This window comes from Balaenoptera musculus, chromosome 5, assembly GCF_009873245.2.
Source record: "Balaenoptera musculus isolate JJ_BM4_2016_0621 chromosome 5, mBalMus1.pri.v3, whole genome shotgun sequence".
Taxonomy (NCBI): domain Eukaryota; kingdom Metazoa; phylum Chordata; class Mammalia; order Artiodactyla; family Balaenopteridae; genus Balaenoptera; species Balaenoptera musculus.
This window is the reverse complement of record NC_045789.1, coordinates 137281163-137300590: the sequence shown is the minus strand read 5'-3', so window position 1 is coordinate 137300590 and position 19428 is coordinate 137281163. Positions and strand designations below refer to the sequence as shown.

General features: G+C 58.2%; 1 protein-coding gene across 1 annotated transcript in view; it reads left to right on the top strand.

Annotated features, from left to right (window-relative positions):
• Positions 1 to 12325: 12325 nt before the first annotated feature.
• ABLIM2 (actin binding LIM protein family member 2) overlaps positions 12326 to 19428 on the top strand; it is a 154989-nt gene continuing 147886 nt past the window's right edge. Inside the window, exon 1 of the mRNA XM_036852456.1 lies at positions 12326 to 12481. Coding sequence (XP_036708351.1) covers positions 12472 to 12481 — 10 coding nt within the window. The 5' untranslated portion in view covers positions 12326 to 12471. The remainder of the gene's footprint in view (positions 12482 to 19428) is intronic.

Here is a 19428-nt window from a genome sequence, read left to right as displayed (position 1 = left end):
CTATTCTCCCCCCACCCCGCCTGCCCCAGGAGTCTGTCTGGGAGTCCCTGGGTCCCCAAGTCTGCCTTCTCATCTGAGTCCAGATTTTACTGAATCAATCAATCTAAACTCTCCAGGTCCTGCTCTTACGGGCAGACCCTGTCTTATTGTACAACCGCCTGCGGATTGTCCTTCTTCAACCGTATCCCCCCCTCGACCTCCCTGTGAGGCCAACATTATCATCCACACTTACGGATGAGGAAACTGAGGCTCTGCGGGATCAGGAAACTTGCCCGGGTCACACGGCTCGGCAGTGGCCCAGCGGGGCTGGAGCCTGGGTCTCTGGCTCTCCCGGGAGCCGCCTCTTCTAGGGACCCGGGAAACCCAGCAGGAGCAAGGCCACAGGTGAGGTGGGGGCCAGGAGACCCGAGAGAGGTGGGGAGAGAGGACCCTCCCGGGGTGTTGGCTGCTCTCCCTCGTTCTGACCCGGCCTCCTTGGGGCCACCTTTGCCAGGCTGGCCGGTGCCTCTGATCTCACCCTCCAGCTCCAAGGGGGCAGGCATGGTCACCTTGGCACTGGGCAGCCGTGGGCAGCTCCAGTTATGGTCAGGTAAGCGCTGCCGTAGGGGATCCTGGTTAGCCAGCCACGGGGAAGGAATGAGCCCAAGCCAGCAGGCATGTCCTGCTCACACAGTGGACGGGCTGGATGGCTGGACGGGCTACGGCTGCCATTCCAGACCTCAGCTCAGCCCTGTACGCCTACCATGCACCAGACCCTACAGAACCCAGGGTGGACCTGGGTCTCCGGTCCCGGTGCCCTGGCCCCCAGTGACATGACCTGGGGAGATCCCACCCTTCGTCAGCCTGTTTCCTCACCTGTGCGAGGTGATCATGACACAGAGTTGGTGAAGGACTGTAGGTAAAGTATAGGAATGCTGTGTGCCCAGCACAGGGAGGGCACTTACTTCTTGCTGTTTTCATTATTTTTACAAATTTTACATACAGTAAAATTAATTTTGCTCTGGTGTCCAGTGTTGAGTTTTAACACATATAATCGCCCCACGACAATACAAAATGATTCTGTCCCCTCTCCAAACACGCTCTGAACTACGAATGCAATGCTTTTACCTGGAGGCGGTCAAGCTGGTGGGCTGGGCCCCGCGTCCCTGTCCGGTCTGTGTGGATGGCAGTTCTAAGGTCAGTTCCGCTTCAGAAGCCTTTGCAGGGCTATTTGGATCTGACTCTCATGTGCATGACTAAGACTCTGACCCAAACTTAGTCGGGCCCCCCGACCCCTTTTGCTTTCTTCTTTTTAAAAAAATTTTTATTGGAGTATAGTTGATTCACAATGTTGTGTTAGTTTCTGCTGTACAGCAAAGTGACTCAGTTATACATATACATATATTCCTCTTGTTTAGATGCTTTTCCCATATAGGCCATTACAGAGTACTGAGTAGAGTTCCCTGTGCTATACAGCAGGTCCTTATTAGTTTTATATATAGTAGTGTGGGTATGTCAATCCCAATCTCACAGTTTATCGCCCCCCTCCCATGTCCTGGTAACCATAAGTTTGTTCTCTACATCTGTGACTCTATTTCTGTTTTGTAGAGAAGTTCATTTGTACCCTTTTTTTAGATGCCACGTATAATGTGCCCAGTGTTCGTTCTAGCTTTGTCCTAAAGAGCCAGAACCCAGCCAAGCCGGTCCAATGCCTGAACCCCAGCGCCTCCTAGTGGATGTCCGATTCCCAGCCTTCAGCAAGGATGCTGTCTGGGGGTTTAGCCAGAACCTCTTTCACCCCGATGCTCCCTCTTAGTAATCTTCCATCCAGCGACCCCACCTGCTCCTGGGCCATGAACCCCGCCTGTCCACCCTGTATTCAGGACTGAGCCCACTTCCACCTATAGCAATTGTCCAGAATAAAATCCCTTTTCACTGCTCTAACTGCCATCCAGCTCTGGGTTTTCTCCGACGTGCACCCCCCCCAGGATTCTCGTTATGGTCAGAACCTACAGCTCGCGCAGCTTGGGGTGGGCTGCCTCCTTGACCCTCCCACCCCCACCCCAGGCCCAGGGAGAGCACTTCACCGAGCAGTGGTGCATGTTCTGCTCACGGTCGGGACTTCTGTGGCAGGAGGTCCACGGAGGCCAGAAGGACTGAAGCTGCTAGAGCCGGTGGCACTGAGGGGCTCTCACGCCCCCAGTTCGCCTGTGGCAGGGGGGACGGGTCGCTGAGCACCGGCTCACATCACCTCATTCCGTCCCTGCCAGCCTGCGAGGGCCCTAGGATTGTTCCCATTTCAAAGATGAGAAGAGTGAGGCCCGGAGAGGGATGACAGCATGACAACCGCAAATCCTTCCTCTGTGGCTGGCGGTTCGGGTTGTGGGCATAGTTGCTCAGAAAACGCCGCACGTGCAGGCTTTTCCTTCGTTAGAAGTTGGAGGCTGCAGGGCCGCTACTGTCTTTTCTCGGCCTCTGTCTCTCCCTCTAGCTGAGTGTAAGAAGACAGATAGTTTGCTGTTCAGAGAATAGGTCAGATTACCTGTTATCAGCAAGAATCCTCCTAACTCCTCCCCCTTCTCCCTCCCAGCGGCCTGGGACGGGCTTAGAGAAACGAGAGCAGTATCCAGGGTGCAGGATTCTAACGCCAGTGAAACATCTCTTGCCTTTTTCTTCCTTTCAACCGTTCTCATCAAGGATTCCTTGAGAAAATGGAGCTCTAATACCCTCAGGCATCCATCGTTCTAACGAATTAACCCCCTGCCACCCCCATGCAGCTAGAATGTCCTCGGCTAAGCATCCCTGAGAGAAAACAGGCCCGCGAATCACTGAGTCCTGGGTTCAGAACTTGGCTGCAGAAAGGCGGCTCGGTTTCCCTTTCTCATCACTCACAGCTCCCGTTTCCCTTCCCCTACCCTCAACTCCTCCTCTGTTTTTTCTCTGCCTCTGTGTCTCTCTCCCTCTCTGCCCACCCCTCCTCCCCACGTGCTTGACGTCTCTAGTCTCTGCCATCTCACAGTCACTCAGATAGCTCAGACATGAGACTCGGCCGCTTTGATTCTAAGTTTCCCAGGAGCCCCGCCGCCTGGGATCTGCGCCTGGTATTCAAGGCTCCCACCCCCCAGCCTTGGCGGCCTCCTCTCCTGCTGGCTCCGACCCCTCCCTGTCTAAGCCTGGTCTTCCTTCCCTAACCCCACTCCAGAAAGGGAGACAGGGCTTTGAAGAGGAAGTTGACTGTGAAAGTGAACCCCGGGGACAGGAGTGAGGCCCGAGGAGAGGGCCGCAAGGCGGGGTGGGGGGCAGTGATGAATGGACATTGTCGAGCTGGTCACCCTGGGCCTTGATCGCTCTGAGATCTTCTAAGGAACCGAGAGGAATGTGCCTGGGAATTGTTCACTCGAGCCTTGAAGAGGGGCCGTGGGTGCCCAGACTCCAGCCCCCTCGGTCAAGGGTGGCCTTGGCTGACGGTGGTCTTGCACCACTGGGTTGGCGGACTGGCCAGTCACGTAGGCATCCGCACCACGCATCAGCGAAGCCCAGGGCAGAATCGAAGAACCGTGCAGGGCAGCGCCCGACGTGCCCGCTACAGTCCCGCCCTTGCGTGGCTCAGCTCTGCTCACGTCCCCGTCAAGGCCAGGCCACCACGGGGCCTCTACAGAGACCCACTCAGGAGGTTCAGCAGAACAAGGTTTGGTCCCGCGGCTTCAGGAGAGGCTCCTGTGGACACGCGTCCTCTCTCTCCTCCCTGCCCTTGACCAGCACTTCCATCAAGGTCGCTTGAGGGGCAGGAGGCCCAGACCCTCGGCAGCCCCTACTGCCGGCCCCTTTCACACAGCGGTCCTTGCCCTGCCTGTTTACTGCCACCTTGGGTGGAAGAGCCCAGGGCTGCCGCCGTGGTCCTCCGGGTTCCAGGCTTACTCCCCCTGCCCTCACTGGAGGGGTATCCCTAGCTCCTCATGATGATCGGGGCAGTCACCACCCCCTCCACTCCCACCCCCGGGAGAGTACCTCTGCCTTCTGGTCCATCGGTCTGAGGTCCCCACTCGCAGTCAGTTTCAAGTTCAATGGAATCTTTACTCCGTCCCCTGGTGGAAGCATCCCCATCCCCTCTGCCCACGCTGAACCAGGACCACTAATCCAGCAGAGCCCAAGATCGCAGAGATGAGCAGCACACTTCCTACTAGCGGGTCACTGCGGATGATGGTGACAGGGGCCAGGCGCGCTTCTGCTCTCGGTTCGGTCCTGTGCACCGCCTGCTGGTTCCGGGCACGTACTGCATCCTGGAAGACAGGGCTCCATCTGCAGGGGATGGTCCCTGTGCTGCGCCTTGGAGGGGGCATTCTATCAGCTGGCAGCTTCCGGAGATGTCTTTTGGGGCAGGACAAGTAGATCCCTTGGTCTGGGACTCAAGGTCATGTCTTCTTTGCTGCAAAATGGTACTCTTGGTCTGAGCCCTCTTCGTCAGGAGCCTACATAGACAATATTGCTGATTATTATTCACAAATTGAACACTGACTTCCTATCAGCCCCCACTGGGTGAAGAATTGGAAACCCAAGGAGTATTCCATGGTGAGTGTACTTCTCCTTCCAGCTCTTGGCAGGTTGACCTCTAAGAATTTCCCTGACACACAGCAGATATTCTTTTCTTGCTGAGTCTTGCCTGGAACAGAGTTGGGAGGTGTCACCTTTCTTTCCATCTCTGATGAGGGTCAGGCAAGCCAGAGGCTCTCAGGAATTCCCCCATCTCTCCTGCCAGACCAGGGAGCAGGTGAGCGGGAGGGCTTCCTGGACTGTCCTGCCACTTAAGTCAAGCGCAATCCAAGCATCATTCCATCTGGAGGGAGATTCTGCCCAGGACACTTCAATGTGATGTCGTTTCAATGACATCACAAACAGTGATGCCTTAGGGGGCTTGAGGGTGGTGTGATAAATAACAAAAGACTCAAGTCCACGTGGCTCAAAGGTCTTTCTTGGCTCATGGACTTGGAAGTCCAGAGATAGGTGGGTTTCAGTACTGGCTTGATCCAGGGGCTCTGGCCCCACTTCTCCATGATTTCCTCCTGATGTTGGCTTCATTCTCAGGCTGTCCGTATGGGGACAAAATTGCAATACATCCCCCATCACAACATCCAGACCGGGAGAGAAGAGGGTGTTCTGGAGCTCTCTCCTAAGGAAGACAAATATCTTTCCCAGCATTTCTCCCCACTCGCATCCCATTGGCCTGAACTGGGTCATATGCCATTCCTGGAGAAAGTCCTGTGTCCAGGGAATGTTGGGTGCTAATTGGTGTAGCTGATCCTTGTCTCCAGAGGAATGGAGTCACCCTTAGACCCGTCAGAACCTTCTGAACTGGGCCAGCTGACTGGGAAACCCATGGGAACTTCTTACTGGGGCTGCATGGTGAGAAAGAATAGAAATTTGGGTGTGTGAGAAAGCAAGGAGCAAGAGAAATGGGCATCAGGTAAACACCAGTCGGGAGACAGAGAGTAAGGAATTCCCGAGAGCTGCCCCACCTCTCCACACTCATATGCTTCATTAGGTCATGATTACAAACTACATACAGCCTCTGCAGCCAACACCTCAAATATCAGGAAAGGGTGAGAGGATGGCTGAAGACCTTGCATGAAATTGCACCTTCCTCTCTCTCCCCTTGTGTTGGCTGAAGGCAGGTGCGTGGGTGCTCTCTACCAAGAGCAATGTCTGCACACCTATCCTAGGCTGGATCTAAAGGCTGGCAACACAAGAGAATTAGCACTCTGCAGTAGCATGCCTGCAATTAGAGTACTCCACCACGTGGGGGCAGTGAAGCAAAGAGAATGATTGGCCTTGTTGAAACAATAAAGCTCTCTGTGAGAACAGTATGCTGAGAAGTGTGGATGATAGCATATTTTTCTCCATGAAGTCATGTTACCTTTCTGTTAAAAATATGCCTCTTCATGAATATAACTGAGTTCCTTTTAGGAAACTTTTGCTCCTCACCTGCAAAGTGCCAGGCTTTCTGTGCCCTGGACCCACAGTCAGTGCCCAGGCCTCTGTGTCCAGCCACATGAGGGACAGACCCAAAGGGGTGGTTTGGGGAAGTGGCCCTGGGGATGGACGCTGCATGAGCTCTGGTTCATGGGTGAAGCCAGGCTCGCCTCACCCCAGGGACAGGGAGCAGTCTCCTAGCGTGTCGGGGTGGAGGACACACAGTTCTCAGCAATTGTTTTCAGTGCTGTGGACACAGAGCACATGGGGCTGACCGGGTCCCCTCTCTGCTGGGGCAGTGTTCCCACCCACGGCGGGATTGGGAGCCAGACTTCCGCCCTCACTTCAATAGACTCAGCCGTTATGGAGAATCAATGCACCTTTCTCCTTCCATCCCACCTGGAGAATTCAGCTGAACTGCAGGTGTGTGATGCTGAGCTTGGACCCGAATTCGCTGAATAATCCAGGTGTGTGGACCTGTGTTTGAGGCAGTGGGGCTCCAAGATGTGAGTCACATGTTATTTTTACTCCTGGTTTCATATGGCCTGGTTTTAAATTATTGAGTGGTTGGAAAGATCCCACAATGAAATCATATTTCATTTGTTTCTCCATTTGGCTGTTAAGTGAATCAATTTCTGGGCTGTATTTGGAGGTGAAGAAAGGACAGAGAAACCCGCGGCTTGGGCGAGAGAAGGCCTGGAGGTTCCCTGGGTTATTCAAGGCCTCTGGATGTGGCTTTTCCGTGGGCCGAGGGCCTCCCACTTGCAGGATGTCTGCGCAGCTGGGTTTCCAGGGTGACACCTTTCTACACCAGGCCCCAGGTGAGCCCAGCCACACCGTACTCTCTCTGTGGAGAAGCAATTTGTGGGAAGCCTCAGCAGACCCAGGGCAAGGTCAGGAATGTTGGGAAGGGGCTCAGGGAGTCTTACATCTTTCCTTTTGCTGTGCTGAGTGAGAGGCAGCAAAGGGAATGTCAGCCAGGTGCACGCTGACCCTGGAGTTCAGTGGCTCCTCTCCTGCATGCTGGAGACCCCGGGATGCACTGGAGAGCCTGAGATGTTCTGAAGACCCCTTGATAAGCCCAACATAGCCCTGCTTGGGTGGTCTGATGTCTGGTGAGGGAGTCAGGAAATAAATGGCAAGAGCATAGAGTGACCTGGCAGGGACAGTCAAGGCCTTGGGGAGCAGAGGTGGTCCCTGGTTTAGCTGGGGGTTCAGGGGGTCTTCTCCAAGGAGGGACTCTCCAGTGGAGTCCAGTGGGTGAAGCTGAGCTGTCAGGTGAGGATGGGGCATCCCCCAGCGCAGGGGGAAGAGAGCCTGTCATGGTTTGGATCCAGTGGGGCAGGTCCCTGTGGACCAAGCACCTCACCCTCAGCTCAGGCCCCTCAGCGTTGTCACTTGGCCTCCACAACGCCCCTTGGAGGCCCGACAGATCCAGGAGGGGCGTGTGCCGAAGCCCACAGGCTCACTCTTCGGAAAGGCCTGGGCGTGCGTCCCAGCTCTTCCACTGGGGAATGGTTTGCATTTGGGCAAGCTAAAGCCTCGATTTCTCCATCTGTTAAATGGGTGTGAGGATGAGGATGAGGATGGAGGGTTCTCTGGCACAGAGTGGTCCCAGGGCATCACAGCCCTAGTCCTGACTACTTGCCTCACCTGGCTTGGCCCTGGGCATCCTCCTCAGCTGCAGGTTTTTTTTTTTTCTTTCTTTCGTTCTTTTTGGGTCGCACTGCACAGCTTGTAGGATCTTAGTTCCCCAACCAGAGATCAAACCCGGGCCCTCAGCAGTGAAGGCCTGGAGTCCTAACCACTGGACCTCCAGGGAAGTCCCTCAGCTGCAGTTTTATACTTAACCTTGGTTCCCTCTACCTGAGCATGAGGCCGGCCCCGCTGGGGTTAGACAAAACCCCTCCACCCAGGCTCTTCTGCCCCATTTAAGAAGCCCTCTGGCCCCTCTCCCTCCCAGCCCCTCCTGGGCCGGCCTCAAGAAACCCAACATAAATCCCCACTGCCCCCCAGACTGTGCTGGTCAGCAACGGGGTCTGCTCCAGCCTGCCCTGGTCCCACCCCACCACTCAGCATCCTTCACTTCCCAAGACCTTCAGGCTCCACAAAAGGGCAATAAACATTTGCAGGACAAATACCCTAATTTTGAAACGATTTGCAGGCCCTCAAAGCAGTGGTGGGGTAGGGGGTGGGCATTTGTCACAAAAAGAAAAGGTCTTTACCCACAGGTCACTGGACTCATTTCTTGAAAACCGTCACCCTGCACAGCCCGTGCAGGAAAAATATTCCGCAAAGGTACACCAGGAATGGCTGTGTTTTTTTAGCTGAGCAGGGTGTTTTATGTAGTTAACAGATGCTTGGAAAGGAACACATCTGCATTTGTTATTTTTATGTTTTAGGATCACCTCTGGGTTACCAGGAATGGAACCTCCAAATTATAGCCTGGTGCCCACAAGAGAGCAGCGTTTGGTGTAGGAAGCTTGACCTTGGAACCAGCTGGGGCCAGGGTTCTGAGGCTGCCCCCACCATATTCCGCAGCCTCCGTCACCAGAACAGTCCACATCCCATAAGAAGCGGTAGGAAGTTTAGAGGAGGCGGTGGAGCTCCCCGTGTTTTCTCCAGGGTCCTACCTGGGCTCTTCCCATCTGCTCCTGGCCCCCTGTGCTGCCTGGCACCTGCCTGCTGACACTGGGCACGCCCCCCCCCCTTTATGACCCAGGGCTCCCACATCCCAGCCCCAATTACACCACTGTCCTCCAGGTTCAGACAAGGAGGGCACCAGGCCACAGAGCAGGGGAGAAGTGGAAGTGCCCGCTTCTAAGGGCATTCTCATTCCAAAGGTGGCCATGAGAGCCCCAGAGGCGGCAGGCTGAGTGCCCTGAGATCCATCCCAGGAGGAACGTGGGCCGATGCTACTGCTGGAGGCTCTGGCCAGGGGACCTAGTCCACAGATGTCTTGGAAAGCTCAGCTCCTTCTGTGCTTCCCCTGAGTGAAGCCTGGCCTGGTCGCATCCGCTCTCCAAGCCTGTAGGGTAGAAGACCATGGCCCTCCTTCAAAGGTCGTGGGGAGGATGAAACCAAATGAGAGCTGTGAGTCCTTAGGCAGGAACGATGGGGCAAAGGCGGCAGGAGCGGGTAGAGGGCCAGGGGGCCACTGCCTGGGGCACCCACCTGCCAGGGGCTGGAAGGGGCCCCTGTGACATGAGCTGGGAACTCCCCCAGGGGGAACATTTGATAAGCGCTTGAAGGGGGAGGGGCCCCACGGAGCAGGCGTAGCCCCTACTCTGTGTCCCTTCTGTCTGCAGGAGGTGTGAGCCCGGCAGGGGCGGGGCGGGCGGGGGGCGCAGTCCAGGGAAGCTCCCGCTGCCTCATGGGTCCTCCCTCTGCATCTGTACTCAACAAGGCCCAGCTGTTCCTCTAATATCTGAACGCACTGGACAAACGTTGAAAGGGTCTCGGTTTGACCGTTAGCCTGTCTAGGACCTCCTTGTGTCAAGGAGGCCCTCTGACACCCCTTCCCTCAAGGCCTGCTTGAAAAGCAGGTGGTGGGACTTCCTTGGTGGTGCAGTAGTTAAGAATCCACCTGCCAATGCAGGGGACATGGGTTCGGTCCCCGGTCTGGGAAGATCCCACATGCTGCAGAGCAACTAAGCTCGTGTGCCACAACTACTGAAGCCCTCGGGCCCTAGAGCCCGTGCTCCACAACAAGAGAAGCCACTGCAATGAGAAGCCCGTGCACCGCAACGAAGAGTAGCCCCCGCTCGCCGCAACTAGAGAGAAAGCCCGCGTGCAGCGACGAAGACCCAATGCAGCCAAAAAAAAAAAAAAAAAAAATCAGGTAGTGGCACTTTCTCCAATGAATCATGTGACTCGTGATATAACTTTTTGCCTGTTTTCTTCATTAGAACGGTGCCCAGTTCACTAAAGGTGTTGAATACATGGTGGGTGGATGGATGGATGGAAGACAGGTGAGAAAAGACAGCAGTCTTCAAGGGCTGGTGATGGTGCATACCGCTCTCTGGTCTGCTTCAATGACAATAAATATAATAACTATCATTCATTGAGCCCTGACTTTTTGAGCTTTGAAGTGTTTTAGTCACACTACTCATGGGATCCTCCCAACAACCCTAGCAGGCAGGCACTGTGGTTTGAAGGCTAAGGAAGCTGAGGCACAGAGAGGGCAAGCAAGTTGCCCGAGGTCACAGCTGGTTCACAGCACCACGGATGACAACCGAAACCTGGTTTGGTCTACCCAAACCAACCAGTCTCTGCGGGCCCCGTGCAGCAGGCCTGGCCCACTTGGAGTTCCCTTGTGGGAGAACCAGCTGAGCCAGGGCAGAGGCTTGGCTACAGGACACCTAGGTCAAGTCCCTGCTTGCCAACTTGCTGGGTGACTCTGGCAGGACTTCCTTGGGCTTCAGTTTCTGCCCTTGTGAAGAATGGAACCATGTGACCCTGAGGTCCTTCCTCAAGGAGTTGAGAACTGCTGTGACTCCCCAGTACCTGCCCCACTTGGAGGTACCTGCGCAGAGAGGTGGGGCTGGCTCCATGGGGAGGTCTGGGTGGCCGCCTGGCAGGCTGAGGTCTGGGACCAGCTGAGAGCCAGGCCACCCACACCCACCCTCTGACTGACGGGGACTTGGGAGCAAGTGCCCGACCACACCTTTCTGTGGGGAACTTGATGGAGAGCTTCCTGTAGAGGGCGAGTGGAGGCAGGGGTGCACCAATGTTGGATGGGCTGCTGCCCACGGTGATGGCCCAGAGGTGCCAGGTGCTGGGGGTCAGCACTCTCTCTCCTTCCCTCCATCCTTCTCTTCCTTTAGACAACAGGTACCCGTGGAGTGTCCACTCTGTGCCAGGCCCTATGAAAGGCACTGAGAAGAATAATAACAGCCTGATAACATCAAAGACATTTATTGATCTCAACTCCTGCTGGGGCACAGCACGCATTAGCTCGTGGGACCCCAGAAGTATCCTGAGAGGCAGAGACTGCTAACAGGCTAGCGATGTACACCGAGAAGCCAGGCTCCCCACCAGGCGGTCAGACGCCCGGGCCCCCCCCACCCCTAGTGGCCTGCCTCTGCTCTAGCCGGGACTAACCACCTGAATTTAATGCTCTCAGCCCTGGTGGATCCTTCACTCAGCCACTTCATGGATGGGGCCCTGATGCCCACAGAGGGGAAGGGACTCGCTCAGGGCTGCACTGCTGAGAGCAGAGCTGGGTAGAGAACAGGGCACCTGCCCCTCCTAGTCGCCTTCCGTCATCACATCCACTTGTGTTCTGGGCAAAAGGCCCCAGGGGATAGACAGGCACTGGAGCTGGAAAGCTGCAGGACACCCACCCAGCCAGGCCTTCTGGGTTTCTAGGGTACATGGGGATTTGTGCGACCGGCCTTGCCCATGGCTGGTTCTGCAGGGCTTCGGGTCTCCCCTGGAGTCGCTGTCCTCGGGCCTCTCTGCTCCTGGCCCCTCTTCGGGGTACATGGATGCTGCTGGGGGCCAGGGAAGCATATCTGCTTCTGCCTTAGAGTTGCGTTCAGAGACCACATTTTCTGTGGCCAGCCCCCCTCCCCCCTCGGTGCCAGGTCCGGGGAGTCCGCCTCCTGAACGCTCCTCGGGTCCAGGCCCTCCGCACCCCCGCAGACCTCTTCCATCAGTACCAGACACTCAGTGGGGTCCACGTGCTCCCACCCCGGGGCCTTCACTCTCCTGTAGCCGGACCCACGCCCTGGGCTGGGCACCTGACATCACAGAGGACAGTCGGCCACTCGGGGGCTGGGGTGGGGGATCGGGACTGCAGACTGCGCCAACCGAGCCAGACCAAGGCGCCAAGCGGTGCGGAGCTCCGGGAGCCTGGGGCAGGCCACCGGGCCGCCGCCGAGCCCTAGACCTAGAGTCGGGAGCGCAAGCCTCGCCGGGGCGGGTGGGCGAGTCCTGCCGCCCGCGCCCCCCGCCTCAGTCTCCCTCTGCGGACTGGGGAAGGAAGGAGTTGACCCTCTGCAGCTGCACGACTCAACAAGAGCTGCACCAAGCTTGCTTCTCACTCGGCCGCCCGCCTCGCCACTCGCGGGATCTTGAACGCCGTCGCCAGCCAGGCCGCCAGCCGAGCCAGAGGAACAACTCCGCAGATCCCCACGAGCGACTGCGGGAGGCCGCAGCGGCGTCGCCCGCCTGCGCATGCGCGGGCCGCGCAGCCTGCCGGGACTGTAGTCCGTCCCTGCGGCGGTCTGGGCATGAAGGTGGAGCGGCGGGGGCGCGGCGCCTACACTTCCCAGGGTGCGCCCCGCCCGCAGAGCGGGGGGGCGGGGCCTGTGGGGCGGGGCGGGGCCTGAGGGCGGGGCCTGTGGGGCGGGGCGGGGCGGAGCGGACGCGCCGAGGGGCTGCGGCGGCGCTGCGGGCGGGCGGGCGCGGACAAGCGGGCAGGCGGGCGGGCGGCCCTTCGCGCCGGGAGGCGCGGCACCTGCGGGCAGAAGCGTCGGCTGCCGCAGAGCCCAGACGACCCGACTCCGAGCTGCCGCTGAGATGAGCGCAGGTGAGTGTGGGGACCGAGGGACCCGCGCGTCCCCGAGCTGGGTCGCGGCGCCGCGAGGGCTGGGGTGGCTGCACCTGCAGACTGGGGGTCTGCTCCAGCCAACTTTTGCTCCAGGGTCTTGCAGTCCCGAGGGTCCAGCGCGCAGCCCCCTGTCCCTGCGCCCCAGGCGGTGAGCTTGGCAGCGCGGACTGGGGACCTTTTGCTGGCGCGGCGCCGGGGTGACTGCGCTGGGCTGTCTGGAAGGCGCCACTCCTTTGCTTCTCCCTGGCGTCCGGGGTCGCCACAGGCTTCAGGAGGCGGCCAGGGTCCGGCGAGGGGCGCGGGGCCAATGTAGACCCTGCCACGGAGAGGTGTGGTGACATGGGGCCTTTGCGGCAGGGGCCGCCGCCCTTGTGCGGCTCCAGCAGCGCCTGGGTCGGGGGGCGTCAGGCCGACGCCCGGCGCCCTGGGCTGGCCCGGGGCAAACTTGGGGGAGCGGAGCCCGCAGGTGTGTGCGACCCGCCCGGATGTGCGCGCGTCCTCTCTCCGGCCCCTCACCACTGCGTATCCCCACTGCTGGCGCTGGCGCCGCACCCACCGGGTCTGACAGCCTCTGTGCGGCGCTGGAAAATCCCACGTCGCCACAAGCCAGCCGCGCCTAGTGCGCTTGGGGAAACTGAGGCCTAGAGCCGGGGGCCTTGGCTCCTGGAGAGAGTCTGGAGTGCCCAGAGCCCCTTTTCGAGAGCCTTCTGGGGCTCGCCACTGGGCTGAGGGCTTCTGCCTACATTCCCTGGCAGGGAGGGGCCGTCACCCCATTTTTAAGGGTGCGACCAAGACTCAGCAGACTTGAGTCACTTGTTCAGCTCATGCAGCTGGGCCAGGTTTCGAACCTGGTGCTTCTGGACGCCTGTTCTCTCCCCTGAGCCTGTCCGGCCACAGACTGCAGTATGGCCCCTGGCCATGGTGCACAAAACAGTGGGGACAGCTGTTTCCCCAGGGGGGGCAAATAGGACTGGGGAGGGAGTGTGCATTTAGCGAGCACTTACTGTGTGTTCTCTGCTTGGGGGGTGTGCTTCCAGGGACCACCCCTTCCCAGGGGGAAACAGTTCCCTCCCCCTCCTAGGTGAGGAAGGAGGGACCACATGGGCGGTGGGATTTGGGAAAGTGGCGGGGAGCAAGTGGCAGGCCCTAGGAGGCAGAATTCTCTAGAAGAGGATTTCTGAAATGGCCAACCTGTTCTCTGGAGGTGTCTGGGGAGCAGGGCACCCCAAGACTTCACAGAACCTCCGGACGCATTTATCTAATGGCAGGTGGGGGTAATGGCAGGGTGCACACAGGGGAATTTTAGGCTTTCCACGACCATAATTGATACCTCCGGCCTCTCCTGTAATCAGGGGGATCTCCGGAAGGCGCACTGGCCTTTCCCCCTCCTCATGTGTGGTTGTCCTGGGAGAAGGGGTATGTGGGCACCAGGGCCCTGGGGGATCATGGGCGGAAAGAACAAGGAGACTGGGGTTTGAATCATAGTGCCCACCTGCTAGTCTTGGACAGATCATGGCCCCTTCTGGAGCTTGGCTTCCTGATGTGTAAAAGCAGTATTGCTGCTTCCCTGGACGGGATAAGGTACGAGTGGGAAACCCCCCATGCGGTAGGTCCTCCCTCGGTAGCTTGTAAGGGTCAGTAAACCTCAGCCTTGCTGAGTTAATCGAGCCCTTCGGAACTGGCAGTGGGCATGCTCTCCCCTCGACCTGTCGCTCACGGCCCAGCTGATGATTTGCACTGCAGTGGTTTTCACCCACAGCCGTGGCTGGGGAGAGCAGATGGTGGTCCCTTGTGCAGGGCTCTTGGGCTCTAACGTCCGGCCACTGTGCACATCTGGCGGGTCAGGGGCTTCCATCATCAACAAGGTCAGGTCCCCTGACTGCCCTCCCCAGGGGAAGGCTGTCATCACCCCCGGAGCTCGGCGCCAGTAGGTGTGGCTGGGGTCACGTGGTCCAGTCTCCAGCTGCCCAGGCGAGCCGATGGTCAGACTCTGAGGCGACCTGTACAAGCACCCTGGGTGGGAGGCTCCCCTTTCCCTTATGCCATCGGGGCTGCAGGCATATCTTCCTTCAGTCCGATTACCCAGAGCGCCTTTGAGATGGCTCTGGCGTTGGCATCAAGGGCGCATGCAGTTGCCTACGTGCTTTGTTGCACGATCATTTCGAGTGGTCAGGGAAATTGTTTAAGTAGCACCATGGTGAGGTAGAAGGAGCTGGCATTCTGCATCAGATAAGCGTGCGTCCAAGTGGAGAGCACTAGCTGTGCTTAACTTACTGTTACCCCCGCCTCGGTTTCCCCACTGTGTGTAGGGTACGCCTTTGGCTCTGTGTGCAATGCTGGCCCACACTTGGTGGGACCCAGGAGATGATGGTGAGTCTCGCGGTGGCTTCCTAACGTCACAGCCCAGGTGGTCACGGCAGGGCAAGGCGGGGCAGAGGAAAGAACCTGAGCTGCAAGGGGCCCCGGTGCCAGCTCTGCCACCGTCGGGTCCATGCTCTCTTGGAGCCTGCATGTCCTCCCCGGGCAGCTGCAGGCCTGGCGGGTAGGATTTCCCCAGGTGGTCAGAGGTTCGTGGGGGATTGTGTTAGTCTTCCAGGGCCGCCATAACAAAGTAACCACAGACCGTGCAGCTTAAACAGCAGAAATTTATCTTCTCACACTTCTGGAGGCTGGAAGTCTGACATCAAGGTGTGGGCAGGATTGGTTTCTTCTGAGGCCTCTTTCCTTGTCTTGCAAATGGCCGTTCCCTCGCTGTGTCCTCACATGATCTTCCCTCTGTGTGTATCTGTGTCCTTATTTTTTTTTATAAGGACACCAGTCATCTTGGATTGTGGATTTGGGGGAGGATGCAGTCCCAAAACAGGAGTGCAGGGCCAGGTGGAGAGCTGGGTGGCCGCTCAGCCCTCTTCTGTTACTGTGGCTGCTGTGTTAGGATCACGGAGCTGGAAGGGGCCTGGGGGATGCTGCAGTCCAAACCCACCTACCCACACAGAGGGGAAACCGAGGGCTGGGGAAGGAAAGGCAGCTATCCGGGGGCCAGCAGGGTGTGTGACAGACAGCCTGAGACCCGGTCCCCTGCTCTGGTTGGCTCAGCCCCGGCATTTGGAGCAGAGAGACACATTTCTAATCCAAGTGTGGGCTCTGCTGTCACCACAGACGTTCGCCACGGCGTTCCTAACAGCAGCAGAAAGTTAGAAACCAGCTACATGTGGAGGGGAGCGATGCGATACTAGCCATGCGATCGATTGTTCATCCAGTCGACAGATGTTTACTAAACGCCTGCTATGTGCCCTGCACTGCTCCGGGCCCGGGGCTCAGCCGTGGATGAGAACAAAACAGCATCTATAGCCACCTGAAACCTGTCCTCTGGGGGTGGCGGGAACATTCTAGTTAACTGTATGACGGAGTTTTTCATGTTAGGAGAACGTGCTTAAGAAAAGCTTAATTTAGAAAACAGCTGAGGACAAAATTGTGTATCTCATATGACTGCAACTTTACAAGACAGTGGAGGAGAGCAGACTAGAAGGAAGTCGGTCAAGACGTCCACGGCGTCGTCCTCTGTTGGAGGTGGCAAAAGAGCCAATGCTCCCCTCTCTGCATCTTTGTACTGCCCGTCACTTTCCCCAGTTTTCTTCATCGTGTGCGCCTTTCTTTTGCAATGAGAAATCAACTGAGACAAGAGGGCGTTGCTTCCAGGTCTAAGGCCAGCGCGTGCTGCTTCCGGAGTCTGTGACTTGGTGAGAGGTCGGATGATTCCATCCGCAGGGGCCGCTGTCCTTTGCTCGGATGGAGGTCTCCCAGATGACAGCATGTGGATCTCAGCACAGGTAACGCCACTGGTGCCCACTTTCCGTGTGTGACTCCATCTGAATTAGGTGTGGCCAAAGACAAATCATCCTGACCCAGAAACTCATCCGAAATGGCATCTGAAAAGGATGGCCGTTGCCCAGGAACCAACGGGACGCTCTTTAACCCAGCCTGGGCATTCTGATCTCCGAGCTGTTGGTCCCTCACGTCCAGGGTCACTTCCTAACCCGCCACCCGAGACCCTTCGATTCTTTATGGTTTCCGTCCGTGAGGTAGTTTGGGGGTACATGGCATATTCTCTAGACCCAAGCCCTGACTTTGGTGAACTCTTGGAAAGTCCAGTCTTACTGTCCCAGAAAAGGGAGTGTGACCCTCACTCTGGAGAAGTCGCCTGTCAGACACCCGGACCGTCCAGAGCATTGTCTGCATTGTGGGAGAGCTGTGAGCTGGCGGGAGGGAATCAGCAAGTCTGGTGGTGAAGGGAGCGGGCGGGGAGGGGTCCAGCCTCTGGACGGGTCTGTCCTGCCGCGGGGCCTCAAGGCCAGGCCAGCTGCCGAGACGCTGAGCTGCTCGCCGGATGCCTGACCCCAGAGCCCCGGCTCTGCACAGACAAGGGCGCTTCCTTGGACTCAGATCCCAGCTCTGCCGCCTGCCAGCACAGGGTCGTCAGACCTCTCTGAGCTTCTGTTGCCGCCTCTTCTGGGGTCTCCGTGGGGGCCGAGGGTGCTGAGTGCCTGGCACACGGAGGAGCCTGGATATCAGTTAAAATAGTTGCAACAGGAAAACTTGGGTGGTGTTGAGACGGCAGCTTGTATTTCTTGATGATGATCGCGTGGTCTCGCGAGCTGCTGTGGGGACCGGTCAGATGTGTGCCCAACCCGCCGGCTGCGGCCTCGGGCCGCTAGGACACGAGGCAGAGCAACCTGAGCGCTGCGTCTTTGTTTACTCAGGGATGTTTCCATTGCCAAGGTCTCTAGGGTGTCGGGCAGCACCCTACTTCAGTGTCACACAGCCTCGGCTTGTGGGGTACTCCCTTGGGGCCCATGCCGGGACCAGATGCTCCTGGGATCCTTCTCAGGGCCGCTGGAGTGTCCCCACTTACAGATGGGGAAACAGATGCCCGGGAGGGCCCATCAGGTGCAAGGCATCACTTCATGACATTTGCAAATGACAGAGCTGCATTTGAACCCTTTTCTGCCTGACTGGGTGGGCGCTGTCTGTCTGTCTGTCCCCCTGCATGAATTAGCTGGTTACAATGGTAACTTTGTAACGTGTGGCCGAGGTTAGGATGGGTAAGGCTTGACCCACTGGGGGCATCACGATGACGCTTTCTAGCGTGAGTGGTGGTTACAACCCATCTCCTCCCCTGAGCCGAGAAGCGTATTCCCGTTTCCAGGTGTGGCGCCTGCCTGCATCGCCAGGAAGGCAGAGCCAGAGCCAGCCCTGCTCTGTCTGCCCCCAAGTGTGTGCTCTTTCCCTCCAGCGGGGGCTCCTGTCTGGGGTCATGGCGTGGCCCCAGGCATCCACCTGGGGATGGACAGCTCGGACCGTGAGAGAGTTTCACCAGGTCAAGTCCACATGCCCCCCTGTAACCTTGCCCCCTGGCCCCAGTTCTTCCCTCTGCTGGGTCCTTGTGGCCTTCCGGAGCTGGAAGACAGCATTCATGGCCGTCCCAGGCCTCTCCAGCCCCAGCTCAGCCCTCCAGAGTCAACCAGCCCCATCAGTGCCTGAGTTCCTTGGACTCTCAGCCCCACCTGCCGGACCTCTGTGTGACCTCGGGCGAGCCGACTTCCCTCTCTGGGCCTCAGTGTACCTGTCTGTAAAAACAGGGACCACTGCCATCCTCAGGGGTGTGACTGGCTTTCTTCTGACAACCCTGTTCCCCCACTGCCCCCAGAGAGATCGTCTGGGTTTGAGCCTCAGCCATCGTTTCAGGGAAACACGCCATGTGAGCCAGGAGGTCTCCGATCACCCTTCTGTGCCACGTAGCCCTCATCTGACAGTTTCACGGCAGGAAGCACTTTGCCCTTTACGCGAGGGTCCCAGCGTACGGGGGTTTCTCCACAGCCTGCCAGGGAAGCGCCATCTGTGGATGTCTGACTGATACCCAAGCCAGGAGAGCATCTGAGTCCATGTCCGCAGGAAGGCCTGGGGTGGGTGGAAGGTGTGCCTTGAGTTCTGTGATGCTCGCTTTGCCTTTGACTCAGCCAACAGCAAGCGCTGCGGGCGCCTCCTGCCCTCGGGGAGGCTGCTGGGCTGGTGGGGAGCCAGGCCCATGTTAAACAGGTCCCGTTGCAAAATGATGTACTGGGGGGTTTCATGCACCATGTTGCCTTGGCTGAAGATTTCTAAGCAACAAGGGAGGTGGTCTTGATGCCCAGGTGGCTTTGGGGTCAGAACACCTGGGCTCCGGCCCCAATTGTCACCTCTAGGGGAGCCCAGAGGCGGGATGAAGGCGGGCAGCACTGTGCAGCCGCAGCGCCCACAGAGGCCCCCACGGGCCCCGATATGGTCCCGCCTCAGTCTGGTCGGGGCCACCTCTGTTCCCAGCCATCAGCCGCCTCTTGAGGGCTCACAGCTATTCTGGAATGCTCGTTCACTCGGTTTATTGAGCACCTACTGTGCGCAGAGCACTGTCCTTGCTACTTATCCCCAAACACTGCCGCCACCTTCTCCCATCCTCCCCACCCCGAGTCCTGGAGTTCCTCCTCCTCCTCCGTCTCCCACGCTTCCCCCGGAACCCAAAACGTCCAGGACCCTTTCCTCCACTCCTTTAGGGTCCTCCCTCATCAGGACCGTGGGCAGCAGGCGGAGCCAGGGGCTTCTGCCGAGGACTTGCGCCTGGTCCTGCCTGCTGTGTGACCTGGGGCTAGACACTGCCCCTCTCTGAGTTGCCTCATCTCAGACTGAATAACGGCCCCCCAAAGATGGCCCCGTCCTCATCCCCAGACCCGGTGGGTGTGTCACCCGCATGGCAGAAGGGACCTCGAGGATGTGATTGAGTTAGAGAGCTTGCAGTGGGGGTGAGGTGATGCGGTGGGGTCCGTGCCATCAAGGAGCAGGGGCAGGAGGGTCAGAGAAGAGGGGCTGTGGTGGCGGAAGCAGAGGTCAGAGAGGAG